Below are 23,057 nucleotides of genomic sequence, written 5' to 3'. Positions count from 1 at the left end.
TGACAAGACGGAAGCCCTGTGGGTGAGTGGTTCCCAAGTCCGGGAGACAGGCTCATTGCATGTTCTGGATGGGGTTGCTCTGCCTCTGAAAGAACAGGTTCGTAGTTTGGGGTACACTTAGACCCATTTCTGTCATTGGAGGCTCAAGTAGCCGCCACAGCTTGGAGTGCCTTTTACCATCTTCGGTTGGTTCGCCAACTACGGCCTCTCCTGGACAGGGATAGCTTGACCACGGTGGTACAGGCATTGGTAACCTCAAGATTGGATTACTGCAATGCGCTCTATGTGGGGCTGCCCTTGAAGCTGCTCCGGAAGCTGGAGCTAGTGCAGAATGCTGCAGCTCGGCTGTTGTCTGGAGCTGCCCCTTTCCAGCATGTAACTCCTCTTCTGAGGGAACTGCACTGGCTGCCTATTCGCTACCGGGCCAGGTTTAAGGTTCTTGTACTTGTGTACAAAGCCCTAAACAACTTGGGACCAGGATACCTGAGAGAGCGCCTTCTCCCTTACCAACCTGCCCGGTCACTGAGGTCATCCGAGGGCCTGCTCCTGGGGGTTCCACCTAGATCCATCCTCTGATTGGAACCCACCAGGGGAAGAGCCTTCAGCGTGGTGGCGCCCCTCCTGTGGAATTCCCTGCCTCTGGAGGTCAGGCAGGCTCCAACCTTGTACTCCTTTCGGCACCTCCTGAAAACATCTTTATTCCAAGAAGCCTTTCTTTAACATGCAGCCTTGGATTTCTGTGTTGTTGTTTTTTGCTTCTTTTAAAATTTTGTTTTAACTGTTTTATTGTGTTTTTATTTTCATTTTACCTTGTACACCGCTCCGAAATTTTTCAATGGGGAGCAGTATATAAATATTCTAAATAAATAAATAACTCCATGGGATTTACATCTGTGCCAAAATGCATAGGTGAGCGTTAAATGAATCAATGCACTAAGACACCATGTGGCACGTAGCCTGCTGTTTCGCATGCTAGACTGGTGATGCTGATACTGAATTGTTCAGTGTCAGAGCATATGATAATACCACTAGGATTTTCTAACGTATCTTTAATTTAAAAAACAACACTCCCTTTCCTTTTAAAAATCAGTGCAGGACAGGTCATTGCAGAGGAAATTAATACAGCACACAGCAGATGGAGAACAGCCTTCTGGTGGTATTGATGGTGGTGCTCCAGCAATTTTCCTTGGTATGAAAATAGAAATGTTATAAATGGTGAGTGTCCCTATTTTAATATGTGAAATGTTGGAGGAGGATATATATTACCCACAATCCAACACAGAGTTCAACAAGCTTAAATCCATGGATTTGTGGCCATTATCTTTTATCAAGGAATTCTCCAAAATGTACATAATTTTTTTTTTGTCTCTCACAACATGCTTGGTTCAAATAAAGTGTGTACACAGTATGGGTGTTTAAGAACACACATCCGTTGTTCACACTTGCAGACATTGTCCTCTCTTGTACTCATTGCTAACAAAGCAATACGTTTGCAATAAGTAGAAGAGAGGACAGACATGCTTTTTGTTTACATTATCGTTTGATAAAACCTAGTTGACACACAAGTTGGGGTGTGTGTGTCTTGGATGTTGGACTACAACTGGGGAGACCCAGAAATAAATTCATGCTCAGCCATGAAATTAACTGGATGACTTTTGGAGAAGTCACACACTCTAAAACCAACCTCAGGTTATTATTATTATTATTATTATTTATTTATATAGCACCATCAATGTACATGGTGCTGTACAGAGTAAAACAGTAAATAGCAAGACCCTGCCGCATAGGCTTACAATCTAATAAAATCATAGTAAAACAATAAGGAGGGGAAGAGAATGCAAACAGGTACAGGGAAGGGTAAGCAGGCACAGGGTAGGGAAAAACTAACAGTAGAAAGTAACAGTAGAAGTCTGCACAACATCAAGTTTTAAAAGCTTTAGGAAAAAGAAAAGTTTTTAGCTGAGCTTTAAAAGCTGCGGTTGAACTTGTAGTTCTCAAATGTTCTGGAAGAGCGTTCCAGGCGTAAGGGGCAGCAGACGAAAATGGACGAAGCCGAGCAAGGGAAGTAGAGGCCCTTGGGCAGGCGAGAAACATGGCATCAGAGGAGCGAAGAGCACGAGCGGGGCAATAGTGTGAGATGAGAGAGGAGAGATAGGTTACTGTGAGGATAAGAGGAGGAGCCACGTGTGTCACCCAGCGTTCCTTGGAGGAATGGTAGGATAAAAAACGTAATAAATGCTGTTTCTATTTGAAAGCAGGTACCAAATATATCAATGTAAAAACGGGGTATTTTTATGGCAATCTGAGATACCATAAAAACCCGAGATGCCAGGTCATTTGATAACTGGCAAACATGTAAACTGAATAAATGGAAAGGCACCGTGTTGAGAACGAAAATTCTTGTCTGCGGTGCGTGCGCGGTTCCGCGACGGTTCGTTCTCACCTGCAAGGAAGTCGCCATCTGGTGCTGTAGACAGCGTGTTGTGAAGATGCATGTGTGGACACAGACACTGGCCACAGCTAGACCTAAGGTTTATCCTGGGATCCTCCAGGGTTCGCCCCTGCCTGAGCACTGGATCCCCTGTGTGTCACCTAGAGGAACAGGTTTGACCCCTGGACGATCCCGGGATAAACCTGAGGTCTAGCTATGGCCACTGAAAGGGTTCTAACAGTAGCACTTGATTTACGTCCCAAAGGCGGGGTGGGGGTGGGGGACACACAGACACAGGAGGCTTCGGGACAAAAATTGGTGTGTCATTCCTCCCCCTCTCCCCCGCCTGAGCGACGAACAAAACCAACTCAAGCCTTTGAGGCAGCCCTAATGCTCCGTTTGCAGCTGGAGGGAAGGGCGAGGGCAGAAGGCGGGAAGACGGAGGAGGAGGAGGAGGAGGAGGCCGGGGCGGAGCAGAGCAGAGCAGAGCAGAGCAGGAGAGCCGCGGCTTCAGCTCCTGCCTCCTCTTTCTCCTCTCCCCAGCGGGTCCCGCGCGGGCGGGAGAACCAAGAAGGAGCGAGCTGTGCGGCTCCGGAGCAATGGCCGCGTTTCCCGGCGGTGGTGTCGGTAGCAGCAGCGGAGTCTCGTGGCCGCGCTCCCCGCCGCGCTCCACTCTTGCCTCGGCTCTGGGTTGGGAGCTGCTGCCCGGGCTGCAGATCCGTTCGCGCTCGGTGGAGCAGACGCTGGTGCCGCTCGTGGCGCAGGTACAGGCAAAGCGAAGCTACGCGGGCGCTGGGGGTTGTCCGCGGTCCCGTTTCGCGTCCCGATCTCGGTCGCTCGGTCCTCATAGCTCCCGGGTTACCGGGATCCCCTGCGCCTTCCTTGCCTCTAAATAGCTCGGATCTATGTTTGGATAAATGCTATCCGGAGTCACTCCGGATCGGAACCTGAGAAGGCGCCCCCCTCCCCGGTACGGCTTTGCTACCGAAGTAGCTCCGGTGCCCTCCCCCCTCTGAAAGGCGGCTCAGGGATGGGGACTGATGCGAGGAGAGGGAGGCGGCTAGTTAAAAAACTCCTTGGAAGCCTCCGGGAGCAAGGACGCCCGCAAAACCACCCCAGTTGACCTCCTCCCCGCGCGCTTTTTCCCCACAAAGTGCCCGCAGGAACGACGATTCGGAACATGACTTTGGCCGCACATCCGGCTCCGTTCAATTCATTAAGCCCTCTTTTAAAATAGAAAATGCAAGCATGTCTTTTAACAACCCCCCCACCCCCACCCGCTCTTAAAAGACTGAGCCCAGGCAAGGGATAACCGGCTTGAGTTTAGACGGGCACATCTTGGGATTTCAGCCCGGCCTTTGTTGTGTTTTGCTTTTGTGTTGCCCTCGGGCCCAGAACTCGTGCGTAACTTCTGTTTTGTTTTAATAAACTCCTCATCACGAGCTGTAATCCTTGAAAGAGTTTTGACTAACTTCCGGAGGATTAGTGGCGGCGTTCAGCGCAGCCCTTGTACAGCACGCAAAGTTTTTGCATGACCGGAGGGGTGTTAATATTGCATGAATGTTACCTTATCCGCGGACGATGTGCAGCACGTATTCCTGTAGGCTGCAGCGTGCAAGGCGCTTGTGCCCCGCAGTACTCCACAAATAGTCCCCTGGAACTTCAGGAGGTGTGGATCAACTGTCGTTTTCAAAATAGTGAGCCCTAAAGCCGCCCCATAGACTTTTAAAGAGATTACAACAGAGTAAGGCGGTTTCCACTTTAACTTCCTTTAGGATCCAGCCTTTCCAGAAAAGTAGCTTACAATGCAACCTTGTACATGTCTACTCAGAAGTAAGACCCATTTCGTATAAGATTGCAGCTTTAATAAGGAGAACACAGCCTCCCACCCTAAGTAAGTTGCTTGAAGCCTTTAAAACCAGTAAAACTTACTCCTGATTCAATGTGGTTAAGCTGGGAATACAAATGGGCACAACCAACATTTACCTACACAGCGACAATTGCAAGAGCAATCTCCTAGTTTCAGTGGGAATGTTCACCTGACCATCCAGGTGGGTTGTGCCTGCTGGTCTCGGCCCTTGACAAAGCCATGTGGCAATTCAGTCTGCTTTTGGACTTATCTCTGTTCAGCTAGTACACTTCAGCAGGAGAGTTAAGAGGGTTGTTGAATTGCAGCATTAATTTTGTCAAATGTTGTCTGTGGGTGTGCAGTGAATTTCAAGTATCTCAGTTGGCAGCCAGAAAGCCTGGGAAATTGGAGCAAAAAGTAACGAAAACATATTTTGGTTTTAAGAGCTGAAACTCGAAAACATGATATTTGACATTCTTGGTGAATGTATTGTTTTTAAAAAGCTGTGCAAAAGAGTGGGCACACTAGAGAGTGCTGGCAGGGCTGCTATGAATAAATGACACTGGCTTTGTCCAGTATTGAACATCTATTTATGGCATTTATATGATTCATGATACGATTAAATCATTTTGTGATTTTACTGGACGTGGTTCATTGTGAACAAACTTAGCCAGAGTCCAGCTTCCTTTGCTGCTTTGCAAACTGGATAGTCTTCAAGTCCTGTCACTGTGGCCTCGTCTACACCAAGCAGGATATTCCACTATGAAAGTGGTATATAAAAGGCAGGAGCCACACTACTGCTTTATAGTGGTATTGAAGTGCACTGACAGCTGTTGGGGCCTATGACACACACCATATACTGTTTTCATACCACTTTCATAGTGTTCTATCCTGCTTGGTGTAGATGTGTCATGGGCCCCAACAGTTGTCAGTGCACTTCAGTACCACTATAAAGCAGTAGTGTAGATCCTGCAGTGCACTTCAATACCGCTATAAAGCAGTAGTGTGGCTCTTGGCTTTTATATACCGCTTTCATAGTGGAATATCCTGCTTGGTGTAGATGGGCCCTATATCTGTTCTCAACAATATTTAACGTTCGTGGGAATTACTGACCCTCATTTTATTTATTATCCTCTCCTGTCTGGGCAAATCCATATTAGTAGTTTGTAGACCATTGGTAGCCTAAAAGCACCATAAACTTGCTTTCAAAAATTTCCTTGCTTGATCACCTGGTTATTTGCCACAAGCAAATAAGCAAGTAACTATTTACTTGTCTAATTGCGTCAGGCATGATAAGAGTATTGAAACACGTTATACAGTGCAGTGCAGACCATAGCGTGGTGTACTCAGAGGTAAGTCTCGCTGAGTTCAGCAGGACTAGGCTAATATCTGAGGCTAATAAACACACAAGGAGAGAGAGCAATGCTAGAGCCCTGTCCCTCTCTGTTGTCCTGTCCTGTCCTCTCCTCACATTTTTATTAGCTCCAGCTATAGAATGCTTGAATAGAGCTATATTCTCACAGTTTTCTAACTTAGGATAGTATTCTGTCTTTAGCAATAGCATCTAATGCAATTAGGTTAGCTATGTTTCCTGGAACATAGGAACCTGTCTTATTCCAGAGGAGACAATCTAGTCCAGTATTGTTGATTCTGACTGGCAGTGGCACTCTGGGGTCTCAAGCAAGGATCTTTCATCATATCACCTCGGACAAAATAGATTCTGTTGGTGAACTGACTTCCCTGCTACTGCTTAACTGACTTCCTTTCTGAGCTAGATGAGGTGGTCCTGGTGTTAGTGCTGGAATCTCCACGGGGTTGTTGAGCGTACATCAGCGTACATGGTGAGGCCACTTTTTCCGGAGTGGCTCAGGAATTCATTAACTCCATGGCAACTGTTGGTCTGTCCCAATTAGTATCTGGCCCCACTCATTCAGCAGGGCGTACTTTGGATCTAGCTTTCTGTGTAGTGTGGGATGATGGTGATCTGCGGGTGGAGGAACTCTCATTATTTCTGTTGTCATGGGGAGATCACCACCTGGAGGGGTTTAGACTTGCTGAGACTTGGGGTCTTTGCAGTGGTGGGAGGGCCAGTTAAGATGGTCAGCCCCAGGAACTGCCGGATCTGGATGTTTTTGTGATGGCTCTTGGAGATTTTCCTATCACCTCTTCAATTCTGTTGAAGTCTTGGTTGATCTTTGGAATAGAGAAATGGCCTGGGCAGTTGACACAATTGCTCCTGAGTGTCCTCTTTCACTGAGTGGAGCCAAACGGTCCCCCTAGTTTTCCAGGGTGCTCTGGGCTATAAAGTTAATGGTATATTGCAGAAATGGGGGACTGAAATGATCAAGGGATTAGAGCAGCTATATGAGGGAAGATTACAACTGCTGGGGTTGCTTAGCTTGGAAAAAAAGTGAGTAAGAGAAGACATAACAGAGGTGTACAAAATTATGCATGGTGTGGAGAATGTGGATAGGGAGACATTTTTCTGCCTCTCTCATAATACTAGAACCCGGGGTCATCTCATAAAGCTGATTAGTGGGAGATTCAGGACAGATCAAAGGAAGGACTTCTTCATACAGCGCATAGTTGAACTATGGAATTCATTACCGAAAGATGTAGTGATGGACACCAATTTGGATGGCTTTTAAAGGAGGTTGGATAAATTCCTGGAGGAGAAGGTTATCAATGGCTACTAGCCTTGATTCCTTTAGGCTACCTCCAGTAATCAGAGGCATTAAGCCTTTGTATATCAGTTGCTGGGGATCATGGGCGGGAGGGTGCTATTGCATTCATGTTCTGCTTCCCATTGATCACTGTTTGGCCACTGCGAACAGAGTACTGGACTAGATGGACCCTTGGTGTGATCCAGCATGGCTCTTATGTTCTTATGATGTTGATTAGAGTGACATTGGCAGAATACCTCAAACAAGTCTTGATTGAACATAAGCTAGAGCTTATTTGAAAGCCTACTCCATGTCAGTGAGGGTAGCAAAGAAATTGTACTTCACCACCACTGCATCTGCTTTGAGTCATCCAGTGGAGCTTTTTTGGGTGGCCAGAGGCCTGTTATGCTCTGGCCCACAGAAAGAAGTGGACCAATTGCTGTGACCAGTTTGCATGACACTTTGTAGATAAAATCATTTGTATCTGTGTCAGCTTGGATACCATAGTTGCTACAGGTTCAGTGGATGTAATTTTGGCTCCTGGCTGTCCAGTTATAATGTGCAGCTTGAGGATGTGGACAGAATTCCTAGAGATGTGAAGCCTACTACTTGTATGCTGGACTCTTGCACTTCCTGGCTTATGAAAGCAGCCAGGGGAAGGGGGACTGGCTGAGTGGGTAAGGATAGTGGTGAATGCCTCTGTATGGCAAGGTGTGATTTTGTTTTGCCTGGTCTTCCTTGGACATGTGATCTCAGAAGGTGGTGTTGGGGGATTCCTGTTCGACGCCATGGCTATTGACCTGTGGTGTATCTCACGGTTCCATCTTATCCCCCATGCTATTTAACATATACATCTAATCAGTGGGAGAGATTGTACGGAGCTTTAGGGTTTGGTGCCACCAGTATTTTGATGATACCCAACTCTGTCTCTCCTTTCCATGTAAATTCAAAGAAGCTGTTCTAATTCTAAACCGGTGTCTGATGTCAGGAATGGACTGGTTGAAGGCAAACAAATTGAAACTTAATCCAGGCAAGACAGAGGTGCTTTGGTTAGTTGAAAGGCAGATCAGGGAATAGGGATTCAACCTGTGCTGGATGGGATTACACTCCCCCTCAAGGCTCAGGCTTGTAGTTTGGGTGTTCTCTTGACTCAGCCCTGAACCTGGATGCCCAGTTATGTGCAGTGTCTTCTGGATGTGTTTGATTAAAGTGGCAAAGGCTGACTCTTCTTTCTGCTCAAAATTTCTTCCCCACTTGTTTGTCACTGTTATATGCAGAACTGGCCTATGTGCAGAATCTTGCAATAATATTTCGCACCTCCCCTTCTTCCCTCCTCATCCAGGTACTCTTCGGTATATTAATCTCCAACTTTTCTTACCCTTTTCTTATTGAATCCACAGTTAAAAATCTTATGAGCATCTTGGTCATCTCCTAACTACGTCATTGCTGAGTCTTTTTGCTTGTCTTCAGTCTTCTTAAAATATCACTGTTGTCAAATCCCTTCCCGTCCTTCTGCTGCTGTGATCATATCTCCTGCTTTGACTCTCTTTGCTTGTTATCCATCACTAGCTACAGCAGCTTCAAGCTTCTAGTCCTTATCTTTAAACGTTTCCATAGTAAATCTTCCCTCATCTCCATTTGCAGATATTTCCTCTGGCAATGACATAGCATGTACAGCTATCAGCATTGTGGAATCTCCATCTCGTTCAGAAGATGGCAGAATGTCATCTTGGCAACACAAGTTGCCATGGACACTTGATTCCTATTCTTTGGAGATTACATTTCTTAGAGGCTATAGTCAAAATCAGGGTTGCAGTCCTTGGACAGAATCCAACAATGCACTAGCAGAAGTTTGTTGTAGAATGGGACTTTTTCCTTCTCCCACCTGTGCACCCCCCCCCGCCCCCAAAAATCTTCTCTGGATAATTCTCCAGCTCTCCAGAGAAGGTTTTGACCATGTGCAGGAGGGAAGGGGAATCCCCCCCCCGCCCCCAATCTCTGTTATGCTGACAGAAGCAGTTCCATCAGTGGGAAAATGTGATTGGATTCCACCCCTTATTTTTCAGGCCACCTGCTAGTTTGGGCACGAGAAGCAGAAAGATCAGTGATGTGGGGCAGAATGTTTTCCACCACTATTTTTCATGGGGGGGGGGAATCAATTCTAAAAATGTATTGCTTCACAAAATTAATTAGTAACATAATGAAATCATACAATACCAGTCATAAGGAGCACTTTAAAAGTTGTAATTGAACTTGTTTCAGGTGACTATCATGAGGAAGCATGCATGCATAAACTATGCACAGCCTCTTGCGTATGCTAAAATTAGTATGTTAATAGCCTTCAGGGCCTTAATATTTTTAAATTCCTACAATGTGATGGAAGTATAAGCTGTTGAATTGTCTTGCCTTAAAATATTAAGTATTGCAGTAAAATGATATGCAAGTAAAGCTTTGATTATATTTGAATATAACAAACCACACTAAGTACACTTAACTAATATTTTTCCCAGTCAAATATTTTAATTCAACTACGTTTGCTTATTTGAAAAAACACACATTTGGGGTAGTTATGCAGCACATAAAATTAACAAGAAGAACTTGTTTAGTTTTCTTTATGAAACATGCTAAATCAGATCATGGTTGATTTAGGGCAGGGGCAGGGAACCTTTCCTGATGGGCCACTGACCCACAGAAAAAGTCAAGTTAATGGTGGGTGTGGCCAGAGCAAAAGTGGGTGGAGACTGCACATTTGCAGGCGTGCCCATCTCTTTTTCTTTCTGCGCTACCTCATCCCTTGTCTGTCTCCTTCTCTTGTGTACACAGGCACAGTAGAAGAAAGAGCAATTCCTGGAGGGGTGGTCCAGAGAACAAGAGTGGCCCCACAACATCTGGAGAGCCAGATGATGAGAGGTGCATTTTCTGGAAAACCCATATCACTCTTACAAGGGCTGTGACTGTGTGCCTTGCACATAGTGGGGACTGTTCACATCAAGGTTAACACTCCTAAGTGTAGAAAACAAAAGTGGTTCCAAGGGATGGGTCTCATATGTGTGATGTCACCCCTTCTGTGGGAATTAAAGACCAGCCCAGTTGTTGATGACCCTACACCAGGGATGGGAACTTGTGGCCCTCCAAATGTTATTGGACTGCAAATCCCATCATTCCTCACCACTGGCTATGCTGGATTGGGGTGATGGGAGTTGCACTCCAACAATATCTGGAGGGCCTTGCATTTTCCATCCCTACCCTACACTCAGTGGGGCAGGTGTCAGGATTACACAGAGACACTATGCATAGGGAGTTAGATGTGATTCAGGGGTGCACACATGTGAGTTTATGTGTTATCTGCCTGATTTTCACTTTCCTTCCCTTTTTTGAGATAGAAGGCTTGTGGCCAATCACACATCTATGCTGACGTCTATGTCACATTTTATTTTGTACTGTGGAGGTTGTGGACAATGTTGAGACTTTCCCATGCCTCTCGTTGTCTTCTTAATCAGAAAAAAAGTTACAGAAATAAACCCTGACGCAATGGTGAAGTCTCAGTGTCAGCATGTTCAGGGTCCTAAAATAAAGTGGGGGAGTGGGGTCTGCAGATATTCAAATTAAGTGTTTGTGATGGTTACAAGGTTGGACCCGGAGCTACCTCTAGGATTGCTGAGAAACAGAAAGGGAATCATCTTGGATCCTCCATTTTGGAAAATTTAGCATCCTCCCAAGGTGTGAACCCTCTGTTGTCCATTGGTTCCTATCTCTGTTGTGCTATGTTGATAGGAAAAAAAAATCCTAGTCCTGGAGTGGGGGGTTGCAATAAAGATTCCCAAGTATCCGTTACTTTTTTTGGTGAACCGCCCAGAGAGCTCCGGCTATTGGGCAGTATAGAAATGTAAGAAATAAATAAATAAAATAAAATACTTCCCCTAGAGGTACTTGGTCCATCATTTTATATCTGCAGAATGACAAAGAGGAATGTAGAGGAAACACAAGTTCTAGCTTGAATTGGAGATGGTTTTTTTGGGGGTATGAACAGTCTTGTTAGAAGAATAAGTAGTTATGAGTAGCAATCATGAGTTCAGTAAAACAATGGCCATAGCTAGACCTCAGGTTTATCCCTGGATCGTCCAGGGGTCAAACCTGTTCCTCTAGGTGACACACAGGGGATCCAGTGCTCAGGCAGGGGCGAACCCTGGATGATCCCAGGATAAACCTTAGGTCTAGCTGTTGCCAAAGCTGTATCAGGTCATGAGGTTAAATGCTGGCAGTATGCTAGTTGTTGGGGTGGTGTGGTCTGCAGAACAAGTCCCCCTGGAAATTCAGTCATAGTAGGAAGGAAGTTGTTTCTCCCAGTTGATGGAAGTGGTGACATAAATTACAAAGTTGGATGGCAGATGATTCCAGAAATTGGAATGTGTGGTGTTCACATGTCCTTGCTCCACAAGGAAGAATGTTTTCTTTCTGTTTGACATAGGGATGTCATAAACCTCTCAATCTGCCAGCCTTGATTTTGGGGGTTTTCAATGCCAGCACTGCAAGCTCATTCATTATATCCATTCTTTATATAGCGTGTACTCGGTAATTTACAGGCAAGAAAAGCCTTCAAGTGATCCCAGGTTCATTTTCAGGCAGATATGCTTAAACCTCAGAACATATTGGTGAGCAACAAAACTCTTGGGCTGTCTCATAAATGGAATACATACCCAATTCAATGCCCTATCATTTTGAATACAAGTAAATATGTATTAAGAAACTTGACTGTTAAGTGGAAGGTTTTTCGGACAGGAAATCATAGCATTCCAGTATTACCTTAGCAGTGCATAATGAATTGCTGAAGGCCAAAGTGCATGATGAAGAACAAAGTATTTAACTGCTAAAAGAAGAGTCAAGATATTAGTGTTCCAAAAATACAATTGCCCAAAAGGAGACTTTTAATAATGGGTACAGTGTTGGAGACATACCTTATAAGGATATTACCTTAATCCTAAGAGCTGAAAAGCAAGGGAGGTTATTGTTTTGAATCAAATAACCTAAGAGTTCACACTTGTGTTCATAACTTGATAAATGCAATATCAAGTTATAATATGCATGTGTGGAACAATCACTGCAGGTCAACCTCCACAGACGGATCTTTCATGCCCTGCTAAACGCAATGCTTTTCAAGGGACACAATGTTTTTTCTTACATTCATCTGAGGCACTTTGATGAAATGCTTAGTGATTTATATATACAGGTATGAATCAGCTTTAAGTGACTGTAATTCCACCAGTTAGGAGTGTTGAATCTGAAGAACTGACATTGCAAGGTTGTTGTAGACCCTATTTTACTGAAGTGTTGTGGGGGGTGGGCAGTTGAGCCACTGGTATGTGAAAAGTGTTATGTAGGGTGACCATGGCCACAACTAGACCTAAGGTTTATCCTGGGATCATCCAGGGTTCGCCCCTGCCTGAGCACTGGATCCCCTGTGTGTCACCTAGGGGAACAGGTTTGACCCCTGGACAATCCAGGGATAAACCTTAGGTCTAGCTATGGTCCAAATGAAAAGGAGGACAGGGCTCCTGTATCTCTAACAGTTGCATAGAAAAGGGAATTTCAGCAGGTGTTGTTTGTATATATGGAGAACCTGGTGAAATTCCCTCTTCATCACCACAGTTAAAGCTACAGGAGCTAGACTAGAGTGACCAGATTTAAAAGAGGGCAGGGCACCTGCAGCTTTAACTGTGGTGATGAAGAGGAAATTTCACCAGGTTCTTCATATATACAAATGACACCTGCTGAAATTCCCTTTTCAATACCACTGTTAAAGATACAGGAGCCCTGTCCTCCTTTTCATATAGTCACCCTATGTTATGGCTGAGATCAAAGTAGCACATCACTTCTTTCATATGGCACAGGGTGATTTGATTTATATTTCTCAAAACAGCAGAACAGCACTCCCCCTCTTTCCCCAAGCTGCAGGGCAAACAACTTTTGAAACTGAGGGGGCTTTCAAAAGTCCCAAAATATGGCATAGGAGTCTGACGTTCAAACAAAAAAAGTAACAAGTCCCTCTGTGTGCACCCAATCTCTTGGATATGCCTAAAGAAGCAATTTTGGATCCTGACCTACAAAGTGCTTATTCAGGCTGTAGTCTTATACAAGATTACCTGGGAGCAAGCCTGTTGAACTCAATAGGACTGAGTAGACATGCATGAAATTGCACTATCAGTCACTGGATGTGAATTTTGTCATTGATAAGCATGCTTTAGCTAGGGTGACCATATGAAAAGTTGGACAGGGCTCCTGTATCTTTAACAGTTGCATAGAAAAGGGAATCCCTTCCCGTCCTTCTGCTGCTGTGATCATATCTCCTGCTTTGACTCTCTTTGCTTGTTATCCATCACTGGCTACAGCAGCTTCAAGCTTCTAGTCCAGAGTGACCAGATTTAAAAGAGTGCAGGGCAACTGCAGCTTCAACTGTTGTGATGAAGAGGGAATTTCACCAGGTTCTCCATATATACAAACAACACCTGCTGAAATTCCCTTTTCTATGCAACTGTTAAAGATACAGGAGCCCTGTCCTCCTTTTCATATGGTCACCCTACTTTAGCTACCCTGTCTTATCAAAAGGCAGAGTTATTAAGGGAGCAGTAGAAGAGTAGGCCTGCCTAACAAGTGGAACAAAGCTCACTAATACAAAACTTAATATAAGATTCTAATGAAAAGAAGCTGTTTTTATGAGTGCATTTTGTTATGGTTAGTATCGCAAAAGATTCTTATCTCCCCAAGAGGTACATTCTGCTGCATATACATGCCACTTGGGTAGTATTTTGTTCTGCCTTCTGTCATGGCAAAATTGAACCATGCTGAACTTGGGAGAAAGCATTATATGGAACATGTGGTGTATGACTTTAACACAGAGTTTGGCAGCAGCTGCTGACTTTTGGGAATTTCAGTTTTTATGAAGAAAGCCTTGGAGCTGCTTGGGCATTTCAGATAAATATTTAGTAGGGATGAGAAAGGATGGGGCAGGGTGGGAGAGAATTGAGACGTACATAGAATGAAAGAGAAAGAAGGAACTCGGGGTGTGTTCCTGCTGCTTCTGCGCTTGCCATCTATGCTTTCTGAAAGCGCTCAAAGATATGTAGATCAAAGATATGTAGATCAAAGCGCTCAAAGATATGTAGATAGCAGATATGTAGGTAGCAGTGGTTGTGGCAATTGAATGTGCCAGCAGGCTACTTAAGCAGGGCTTGGCTGGTTGGCCCTTCGCGCCTCACTTTCCAGTGGTGTGCTAACAAAAATCATTGCTGACCAGGGGATTCAGGATGTGATGACAATTTAATTTTGCATGGCTCCTGCTGCTCTGGTCAGGACTGGGCAAAGCTGATAATAGGCCCGGGCCAGGTGGGAAATGTAGGCCCCATTTCAAACTGCTGATTAAGTATTTTTTAATCAGTTCTAAATACATATGAACTAGAATGATTTATTAAAAAGGTAATGGCAAGCGCTTTTATTCAAGATGTATATAAGACATCACTTCTTCACATTCAGAAATGCTTTACGTGCTTTTCTTTGGGCAAATGCGGCAGGGTCTTGCTATTTACTGTGTAATCTGTACAGCACCATGTACATTGATGGTGCTATATAAATAAATAATAATAATAATAATAATAATAATAATAAAAAATCTAGCAACTTTGCCTTGTCAGTGTTAGTACTGCTCACTCACAGGAGATCTACTTGGTAACAAATCTTTACTAAAGGGTCCCCCTTTGCCTCTACCAGGGGGACTCGGAGTAGGCCCGCTCAAAATCGTAGGCCCATGCCAACTGGCCCCACTGGCCGCCCCCTCTGCCCAGGCCTGGCTCTGGTTGTATGGTTGCACGTTCATTCTCTCTCTGTAATACTGAACAGAATTGGAACAATTACTTCAGATTCAAGGCGACATGTGGGGAGGGGCAGGGATAAACATGGAAGTGGAGAGCAGATGGGAAGCATGCTCTGCCACCTCTGCTCCTGGCCAGGGGACCAAGGGCCCCTAGGAGGTTGCAGTCCCTGCTTCCCAGGAATGATGTCATCACAGGAGGAAGGCCACCCATCTTGACGGACCACAAATTGCCCACCCCTGGGTTATTTAAATCCCATTCACTTTAAGCAGTCTGTGTTTGGAATTGCTGTTCTTATATTTGTGAGTGCTTTCTCATATAAATACTTTTACCATAGATGTTTGGGCCTTTTAGTGCAGAATTCTCTCATTCATTTTAGTATGGGTAGGTAGCAGCAACTAGCTCTGTATCTTGAGCTGTTCAAAGTTTCCCTCACTGTGAACTCTGCTTAGATTAACTAAGCACTTCCTTGATTTTTAACATAGACTTAATCTATCAGGTATGCAGCTAAGTAACAGATTTAACTCTTGGTAATATTAATACCACTTCAAGAACTCTAGAAGCTTAAGGCTGTGTGAGGAAAGAGGCCCTTGGTATTTGAATGCCAAGGGTCAGTGAACTAAGATGTGGTAAAATTTTACTGAAAGTCAGCAGTGTAGATTCACTACAGTATAACGTTATTCATGGGAAGGGTTTCTCACTATAAAAAGATACAGGCTAAATACTTACATTTTATCTCTGAATTTATTTAGTAGTTTGAAGTCTTTCTGTGGCCTGGTTCAGACAACACGCTAAACCATTCTGCTTAACCACAAAATGGTTAATGGAATGCATGCATTCCATTAACCATTTTGTGGTTAAGCAGCATGGTTTAGTGTGTTGTCTGAACCAGGCCTATCTCTCTCTTTCTCAGTGTATCAGACTATTCATATTATAAATTTAACTGTAGATGTAGAAGTTATACGTGGGGATACTGACTGGGTTCGAACATCACGATAACCCACCGTGGGTTAAATAAGCCATGATAGCTTATTTAACCCATTATGCGTTATCATGTCATCTCTCAGGAGTTTTTTTGAACCCATGATAGCTTGTTAGGTCAACATACTTACTCTGATAACTCACGGTCTGCAGAGTGGCTTATTTAACCCATCATGGCTTATCATGTTCTGGGGCAAACACAGTGGATTATTTTGGTCACCTACAGAGCCATTGGCAATTGCAGTCAAAGTCACTGCCGTTGCTCTCCTCCAGCCAGCAGATCTCTGTTTCCATGATTTGCCTAGCAAGTGATGGTGCTTGCAGCCCGACCCTGCCCGAACCCTTCCCCCAGCAGTGCACTCTGCAACCTCCCAAGTGTCAAACACCATCTCGGTTGGATGGTGGCAGCTGTGAAGGGTTGTCATTTTGTCTTGTGTGCATCCTTGCCAGGGGAAGCTGTGTATGAAGTTTTGTCCCACTCCGGCAAACCTCCGTGGAGTTACAGCTGCCACCCCCTTTTTGGCAAAAAGGTGCTTTCGCATGCGTGACTTTGTCAGTGCGCAGGGTTTTCAATGGGTCTGGTGTGCGTCCCTGGTAGGAGAGTCTTAAGTTTGGTTCCAATCCTGCAAACTTCTAAGGGTTTATTTGTGCCACCTCCTTTTTGGTGCACGCAGGGTTAGGGATGGGTGAAATCACCCACAGCCACTTTGTTGGACCCTCGCCCTTGATGAGCTCTCTGCAGCTCTCTGCCCTCGCTCCGGAAATTACGTATTCCCCCCGTTGTGTAAATGGTGGCCGGGAAGGCTCCATTTACACAAGAGTAAAGGTGCAATTGCTCCATTAGTGTTGTGTAGATGGGGCCTTTATGACCACCATTATTGCAAGGGGGAAATGTGCAATTTCTGGAACCTCCAATGGGCTCCACAATGGAGGCCGCAGAAATCGTGCATTTCCTTCCTCGTGTAAATAGTGCCTTTATGGCCACTAAATCTTAATCTAGATGGGAGAGAGGTGCTGTGGGTAGGGGAACTGGCTGACCTGCATAGAAGAGTGCAATAAATTCTGGATAGGGTTTCACTCCCACTGCAGGACGAGGTTTCCAGTTTGGGGGTTCTCTTGTACTCAGAAATGTCTGTGGAAGCACAGTTAACAGGAATAGCCAGAATTGTCTTCTAGCATATTAGGCTGGTACATCAACTGTGAACCTACTTAGAGAAAGTGGGCCTAGCCATAGTCATGCATACACTAATTGTACTCAGACTAGGGTACTGTAATGTACTCTCTGTGGGACTGCCTTTGAAGACGACTTAAAAACTTCCATTTTTATTAAAGGTGGCCTTTCAGATGTTTCCTGGGGTTAAGTGAACTGAGCACGTTGCTTTGGTTCTGCACCGGTTGCACGGGTTTCAGTGCTTTTCTGAGCCTTGACCTTTAAAGCCCTAACCAGTTTTGGGCCAAGTAATTTGAAGGACCACCTGCACCTCTATGCACTTGCTTGCGCCTTGAGTATGCATCAGAGGCCATGCTAATTAGCCTGCCTTTAAAACTGGTTAGACTGGCAGGCAAAAGGACAGAGCCTGTTCAGTGGTAGCCCCTGCTCTCTGGATCTCCCTCCCAAAGGATATACAGTTGGCTCCTTAAGTCTTTGCATACAAAAAGGCATTAAAAACCTATCTCTTTATAATGGGCTTTAATTGATGTTGAATACTTGTTTCTGCTGGCTGCTGCCATTTAATTAAAAAAAATTAAAAAAAAGTTTTAATGTAATTCAATGTCATCATTGTTTGCTGCCATGAGAAGACTTTGTCCAGAAAGGTGGCCTATAAATATTTTAAATAAATAAGTTAAACAAAGCATGAGGTCTGGTTATTCTGCAAAGGCCCTTATTCCCTAAAGACATTACATGATTTAGAGATATTGCAGATTTATTCTCAGCTGTTAAAGGTTTTGTTCCTAGCAAAGGCTAGATTATCTACCAGGCAGTTGGAAAACAGACATTCTGAGTTTTGTATTATTTCCTTCTGGGTGCATGTGATAAGCCCTTGTCTGCTGTTCCAGAAATGGGAAGAGCTACATTCTGTGTCATATTTTGGCGGAGTGCCTCATAGGGGTGGGGGTTGATGAGTAGACTGGTTGCAAGGTTTAATGCTTTAATAGTCCAATCCTCTGCATATTTGATCTGAATTAAGTCCCACTATATTCCCAGATGTGTGTATATAGGATTGCAGCCTAAATTACCTTTAAAGCCTTTGTTTTATTAATCACTGGAGGGTAGAGGAGCTTGAATGTAAAAATGTGGAGCAGATGGTTTAGGAGCATCCTGGCTAATATATAAGAGACAAACTCTGCTTCTTCATCTTCCCATCTTTGGCTAGTAGTGTTTTTTTTTTAAGGATTTAACAAAGACCTTCTTTCTTGTCAATACTACTCCAACTGTTGGAAGAAATGATGGAATCTTGCCTTATGCTACAGACACAGGAGATTAGCAATCTTCTAACACTTAACGTCACTAACTAGGTGGATAGTGAGACACTTTTAAAGATGTAATTGTAGGAGGAGTGAAAATGAATTGACTATACTTTGGACATGACGGGTGAATCGGGTGATACCTCTGGGACAATAATTGCAGGGTGTAACATAGCCAGTAACATATTCCTATTGACATGTTTGGGACATACCTGGAAACTTCAGGATCTGCATAATTTTGGACTTGTTTTAGGATAAGGTCTCTATTATTCGATAGGCTTGATGAATATTGTGGGGGATGGCTCAGAGGGATGGGGAAATGTGTCTGGTTCTAATTATCTGCTTGCCTCCTGAGTTTAATTTTGTTGTTGTCTTTCTGCATTAGCTCTGCAGCTCAAGGCTTTAGCTAGCAACAAACTGTTTAACACAGTTGTCAGTTAGAATGTTTCCTACAGGCTTCCCGGAGTCTTGCTAATTTCGCTCTGTTGGCGGTTCTTAATTGTCTGAGCAGCAGCAGAACAACTGAAGAGTCACTCTGCGTATCGGCTCTCATCTGGCTGGTACAATGATGTTCTGTAGAACAGAACAGTTGCTAATGGTTGTGATAACTTATAAACGCAGATTTGCAATCCCGTTCATCTCAAAAAAGAAAAAAAGAGAAGAACTAATTAGGATTGGAGGTGATATGTATAAAATCAGAGTGGGCAACTTGGACAACACTGAAGATCCTATCAGAAATACATCCAGAGTAAAATGCTGTGACAAATCAATGTTGTTTTTTTATTTAGCAGCACATAATTAATAGGTTTTGCTGTCACACTCATGAATATTTTACCTATTAGAACAATACTCCTGTCTTCCTTTGAGGAGCTTACTGTGTCTGCATGTGGTATCTGTACGGTCTCCCATCCAGGCCACTCCAGACCTGCTTAGCTTCAGCTGTAGAACTGCTTCAGTTGCCTTCTGGCCATTCTCTAGGATGCTCTCAATGCCAAAGAATAGCTTGTGGAGTAGAAACTTAAATATTTTAAAAATGAAAACTATGCTTCTCATGACAATAGAATCCAGGAACTGTGTCTTGCCTATATCTGCATAAGATTGTTGTTCCAACTTGTGATGCATTTGTACAGACCATTACAAAGAACTTAATTCACCTGTAACAAATTTTAGTAGTCTGCCTATTTGCCTAGAAGCAGTTGTCACATGGCCTGGATAAGTATTTAACTGCACGACTGTCTCAAGAAATACGTTTTTTTTAATACGCCTCCCTCCAAACTCAACAGAAATGTTCCTGTCTTTGGCTTGTTTCCAAGGTGAACTTCCCTCTTGCCCTTGTGATCTGGGGCATGGGCACCGAATAACTTGAATATGAGTTAATTTGTTCCTGTACAGGCTTGTCCGCACTTGAGACAACCTAATTATTCTTGCTTGATTTTGGATAGGTTCGTTAAATCTATCATGAACAAGATATGTCTCATGGCAGCTGCTGTTGTATCTGTTACCTTCCTGGATTTCTCCAAGCCTTCAGTTCATCTATATAGTATCATGCTTCCTGTAGTGACTGAAGGACACGTGCTCCTGTGTCCCCATGTCCACTTCACTGTGCAGTGTTACTTCTCTGTGTCTAACGTGAACACCATCCAGCAGCTCTCAGCAGCATTTGGCTTATTAACCATACCTCCCTAAGTAGGCTTATTAACCATACCTTCCTACTCATACATAAGCCCCAATGCAACCAGTTCCATTACAACAGCTTGAAATTAACTACTCAAGTTTCCAGCAAATCCCAATGTCAAGGTAACAGGCTAAACTCATTTGTATAAAGCAAGGGTGGGCAACAGGTGGTCCATGGGCCACGTGTACCTGCACCACCCCATTGCCACCGCTACCTCTACTTTTGCCACTGAAATTTGGGAGGGAACTGATTTCATGCGTGTGCCCTTATTATTTATCTACTCTCAATTCTGCCTCTTCCTTCTTATGAAGTGAATTGTGTAAGTAAAAGTTCTTTATGTAAGTAAAGAATACCAGATGAAATACTTTCTGCTTGGAGATACCCCAAGCTAAGCATGTGCTTGCAAGTAAACTCAGGCCCTCTTGGTGCAATTTGACATAATTTTGTTTGTAGCTTATCCTGGGATGAAAAAATCCTCAATCATGGCCTGTGATTATCCAGGAGTTCTTTTACTTGTGTGTTGTTGTTTTTTACTCACGTTAACCTTGGATTCACCCCTTAAATCAGAGATTAAGGGATTGTTATTTTTCCAGAACAGAGAAAATTATTTAAGTTAGCACTTTCTATTGTATTGCCTGTGCAACTGCTCTTCATTGGGCTTTCATTTGTGACTTGTGCCTCCCAGGTTCCATCTAAAATGTATAATTGCTGTTCTATACCAGAAGATAGGAAGCTGCCTTATTTTGAGTCCGACTGACTCACAGCGGCTTTTCAGGGAGATTCTTTCTTTGCCCTACCTGGAGATAACAGGAATTCAACCTGGGGCTTTCTGCATGCAAAACACGTTTTCTGCTACTGAGCTGCAGCTTCTCCCTACATTTGAAGGCCCACTCAGCTTTCTGTGGTAGATTGCCTGATCTTAAATGCCATTAATACAAGGGTTCTTCCTACACACAGAGAGAGAATGTCCCTGATGCATTGTTTGTTTTGATATGGTTCTTTGTTTCAGATCTGAGAGGGGGGGATGACTTTCCCTACTAGCAGATCACAAAAAAGAATTATGATACCTGCCATCAATCAGGTTAAACCTCTTGACACATACCCAAGTCCGTCCAGCTGGGGCAGTTCAAAGCACTTTCAACAAGGATCTCTCCTTTCAGCCCAGCTCTAGAAAAATTAAAACAATTAAAAAAGGAAGGCACTTTGAATCTAGTTTCCCACAACCTAGAAGACACAAAACTTAAACAGAATCCTGTGAAATATCCGAAGAACTCAACGGGTAGCTTAGCAACCATGCAGTCTTGCGAATGGTGAAGGTTTTCTTGAGAAATTCCTTTTTCAAACAATGAAGCCAAATGTCAAATATAAAAAAGAAAGGTTTTGGGGGCGGTGGCAAAAAGGGGGTAGGGAATGGAAGAAAAGGGAAAACCGCAAACCATACATATACAATTCCAAATAAAAACCAATAAAGGGAGTCTAATGCAGCTAGTTACATGTTATCTATGTAACTAGAACCTTGGGTTTCTGCAAAGAGGCTCTGTGAGTGTGCTATGCCCAAATTCAGCCCATGTCGCCATAATGAGAAATGATGTGAAAAATGCAAAGATTCAGGTGTAATTGCAAGTTTCACCATGTGGAGTTATTTTTACATCCATAGGTATTATCTGGAACCCATTGCCATAGGAAGTACCAATGGTCTTGAGTTTAGATTACTTTAAAAAAAGGACTAGTCAAACTTGTGGAGGGATCTATCAGCATGAAAGCTTAAATGCAAACTCCAAATTCAGAGAGAGGATACTTCTAATTTCCAGATACCCAGGGCAAGAGACAGGGGAGGGGAGGGCTGGGGGACACATTTGGGCTGGAGTGTCCTCTCCTGCCCAATCCTTTTCAGGCCATGTGAAGTCAGGGGTGCAGCAATATCTCCACCATCATCCAGTCCCCAGGCAAAGCACTAGCTGTGGAACTCCAGCCGGTATATCAACTAGGAACTAGTTGTGTTGCACATGGGCATTCCCAGATGCAAAGAGCTCATGCGCAATGAAGCCTGCCTAGGCTGGGCATGATACCCCTACACCACATCCAACGGGTGGAGGCACAGCCCCCAGCTTTGCAACATGCATAGTTCCCCCATGGCGGCTTCTCCCAGTGCTGGCCATGTACTCACTGTTATTTCCAAACGGAGATAGGAGATAACATCCAAGGAGGCTGTGTGAGTAGACGTTCCGCATCCCAGGTGGCTTGTTGTGTTTGTGAGCTACCCAAGGGTATCTGGTTAGTCCCCGATAAAGACAGGAGGACTGGACTAGACAGAATCTTGGTTTGATCTAGTACAGACTGTTCATTTCTCATTGTTTTTTGTGTTTTTTTAAGTGAGAAGGAACTTGAGAGATTGGTGAAACAGGAACCCATGACCAGGCATCCTTTCAAGGGCGACTTTGTTGCCTCAGGTTAACTGGACTGCATGAGTGGGAGAGAAAGAGAGGGCACAGAATGCAATTCCAGTTCTAAGAAGTAGATTACCATCATCATTAAATCAAATGCAGTGACCCAATGCTAAATAGAAACATGTTCAGTCCAAAGCAAATACAGCCTTATTGCTTTCGTTGTTTAACGTAACTCTAAATTTAGAAGAAAACATGCAGTCTAAAGCACTTGTCTGAGCAAGAGTTAAGGGTGTCTTTTTAAAACTTGAGATGATTCATCATAAATTCAGGATGATGATGATTGCTGCTGCTTATACCCCAGCCTTCCAATGCATTTGCATTGCTCAGAGCAGCTTACAACAACAATCACACAAAATAATTCCATAATAGAAATAAATAAAATAACATAAAACCAGAAATGGGCTCAGTAAATAAAAATATTCTAAAATGAAGCTCTACCACATAAAAATTATCTGTTATTCTCTTAGGGGCAGGAGGATATCCACAGGTATATGCAAAACATTTATGGGTGCAAGACTGAAGGAAAATGTGTGAAAGTTATGTGTAGATTGTAGTGTGTGATAGCTGTGCACATGTCTTTTTCACTGTTTTCACATCTTCAGAAGACATGATTTGTCTTTGACTCTCCAAACTACATGTCCATGAAATGGTTACATATTTTCCTACAAGTACTTACTAAGGAG

General features: G+C 43.8%; 1 protein-coding gene across 1 annotated transcript in view; it reads left to right on the top strand.

Annotated features, from left to right (window-relative positions):
• The first annotated feature begins 2,938 nt into the window (after positions 1-2,938).
• Positions 2,939-23,057, top strand: part of CTNNAL1 (catenin alpha like 1) — a 54,179-nt gene continuing 34,060 nt past the window's right edge. The window contains exon 1 of the mRNA XM_063130207.1: positions 2,939-3,195. Within this exon, the coding sequence (XP_062986277.1) occupies positions 3,031-3,195 (165 nt within the window). The 5' untranslated portion in view covers positions 2,939-3,030. The remainder of the gene's footprint in view (positions 3,196-23,057) is intronic.

This window comes from Elgaria multicarinata, chromosome 7, assembly GCF_023053635.1.
Source record: "Elgaria multicarinata webbii isolate HBS135686 ecotype San Diego chromosome 7, rElgMul1.1.pri, whole genome shotgun sequence".
Classification (NCBI taxonomy): Eukaryota; Metazoa; Chordata; class Lepidosauria; order Squamata; family Anguidae; genus Elgaria; species Elgaria multicarinata.
This window is presented reverse-complemented; position numbering and strand designations above follow the sequence as displayed.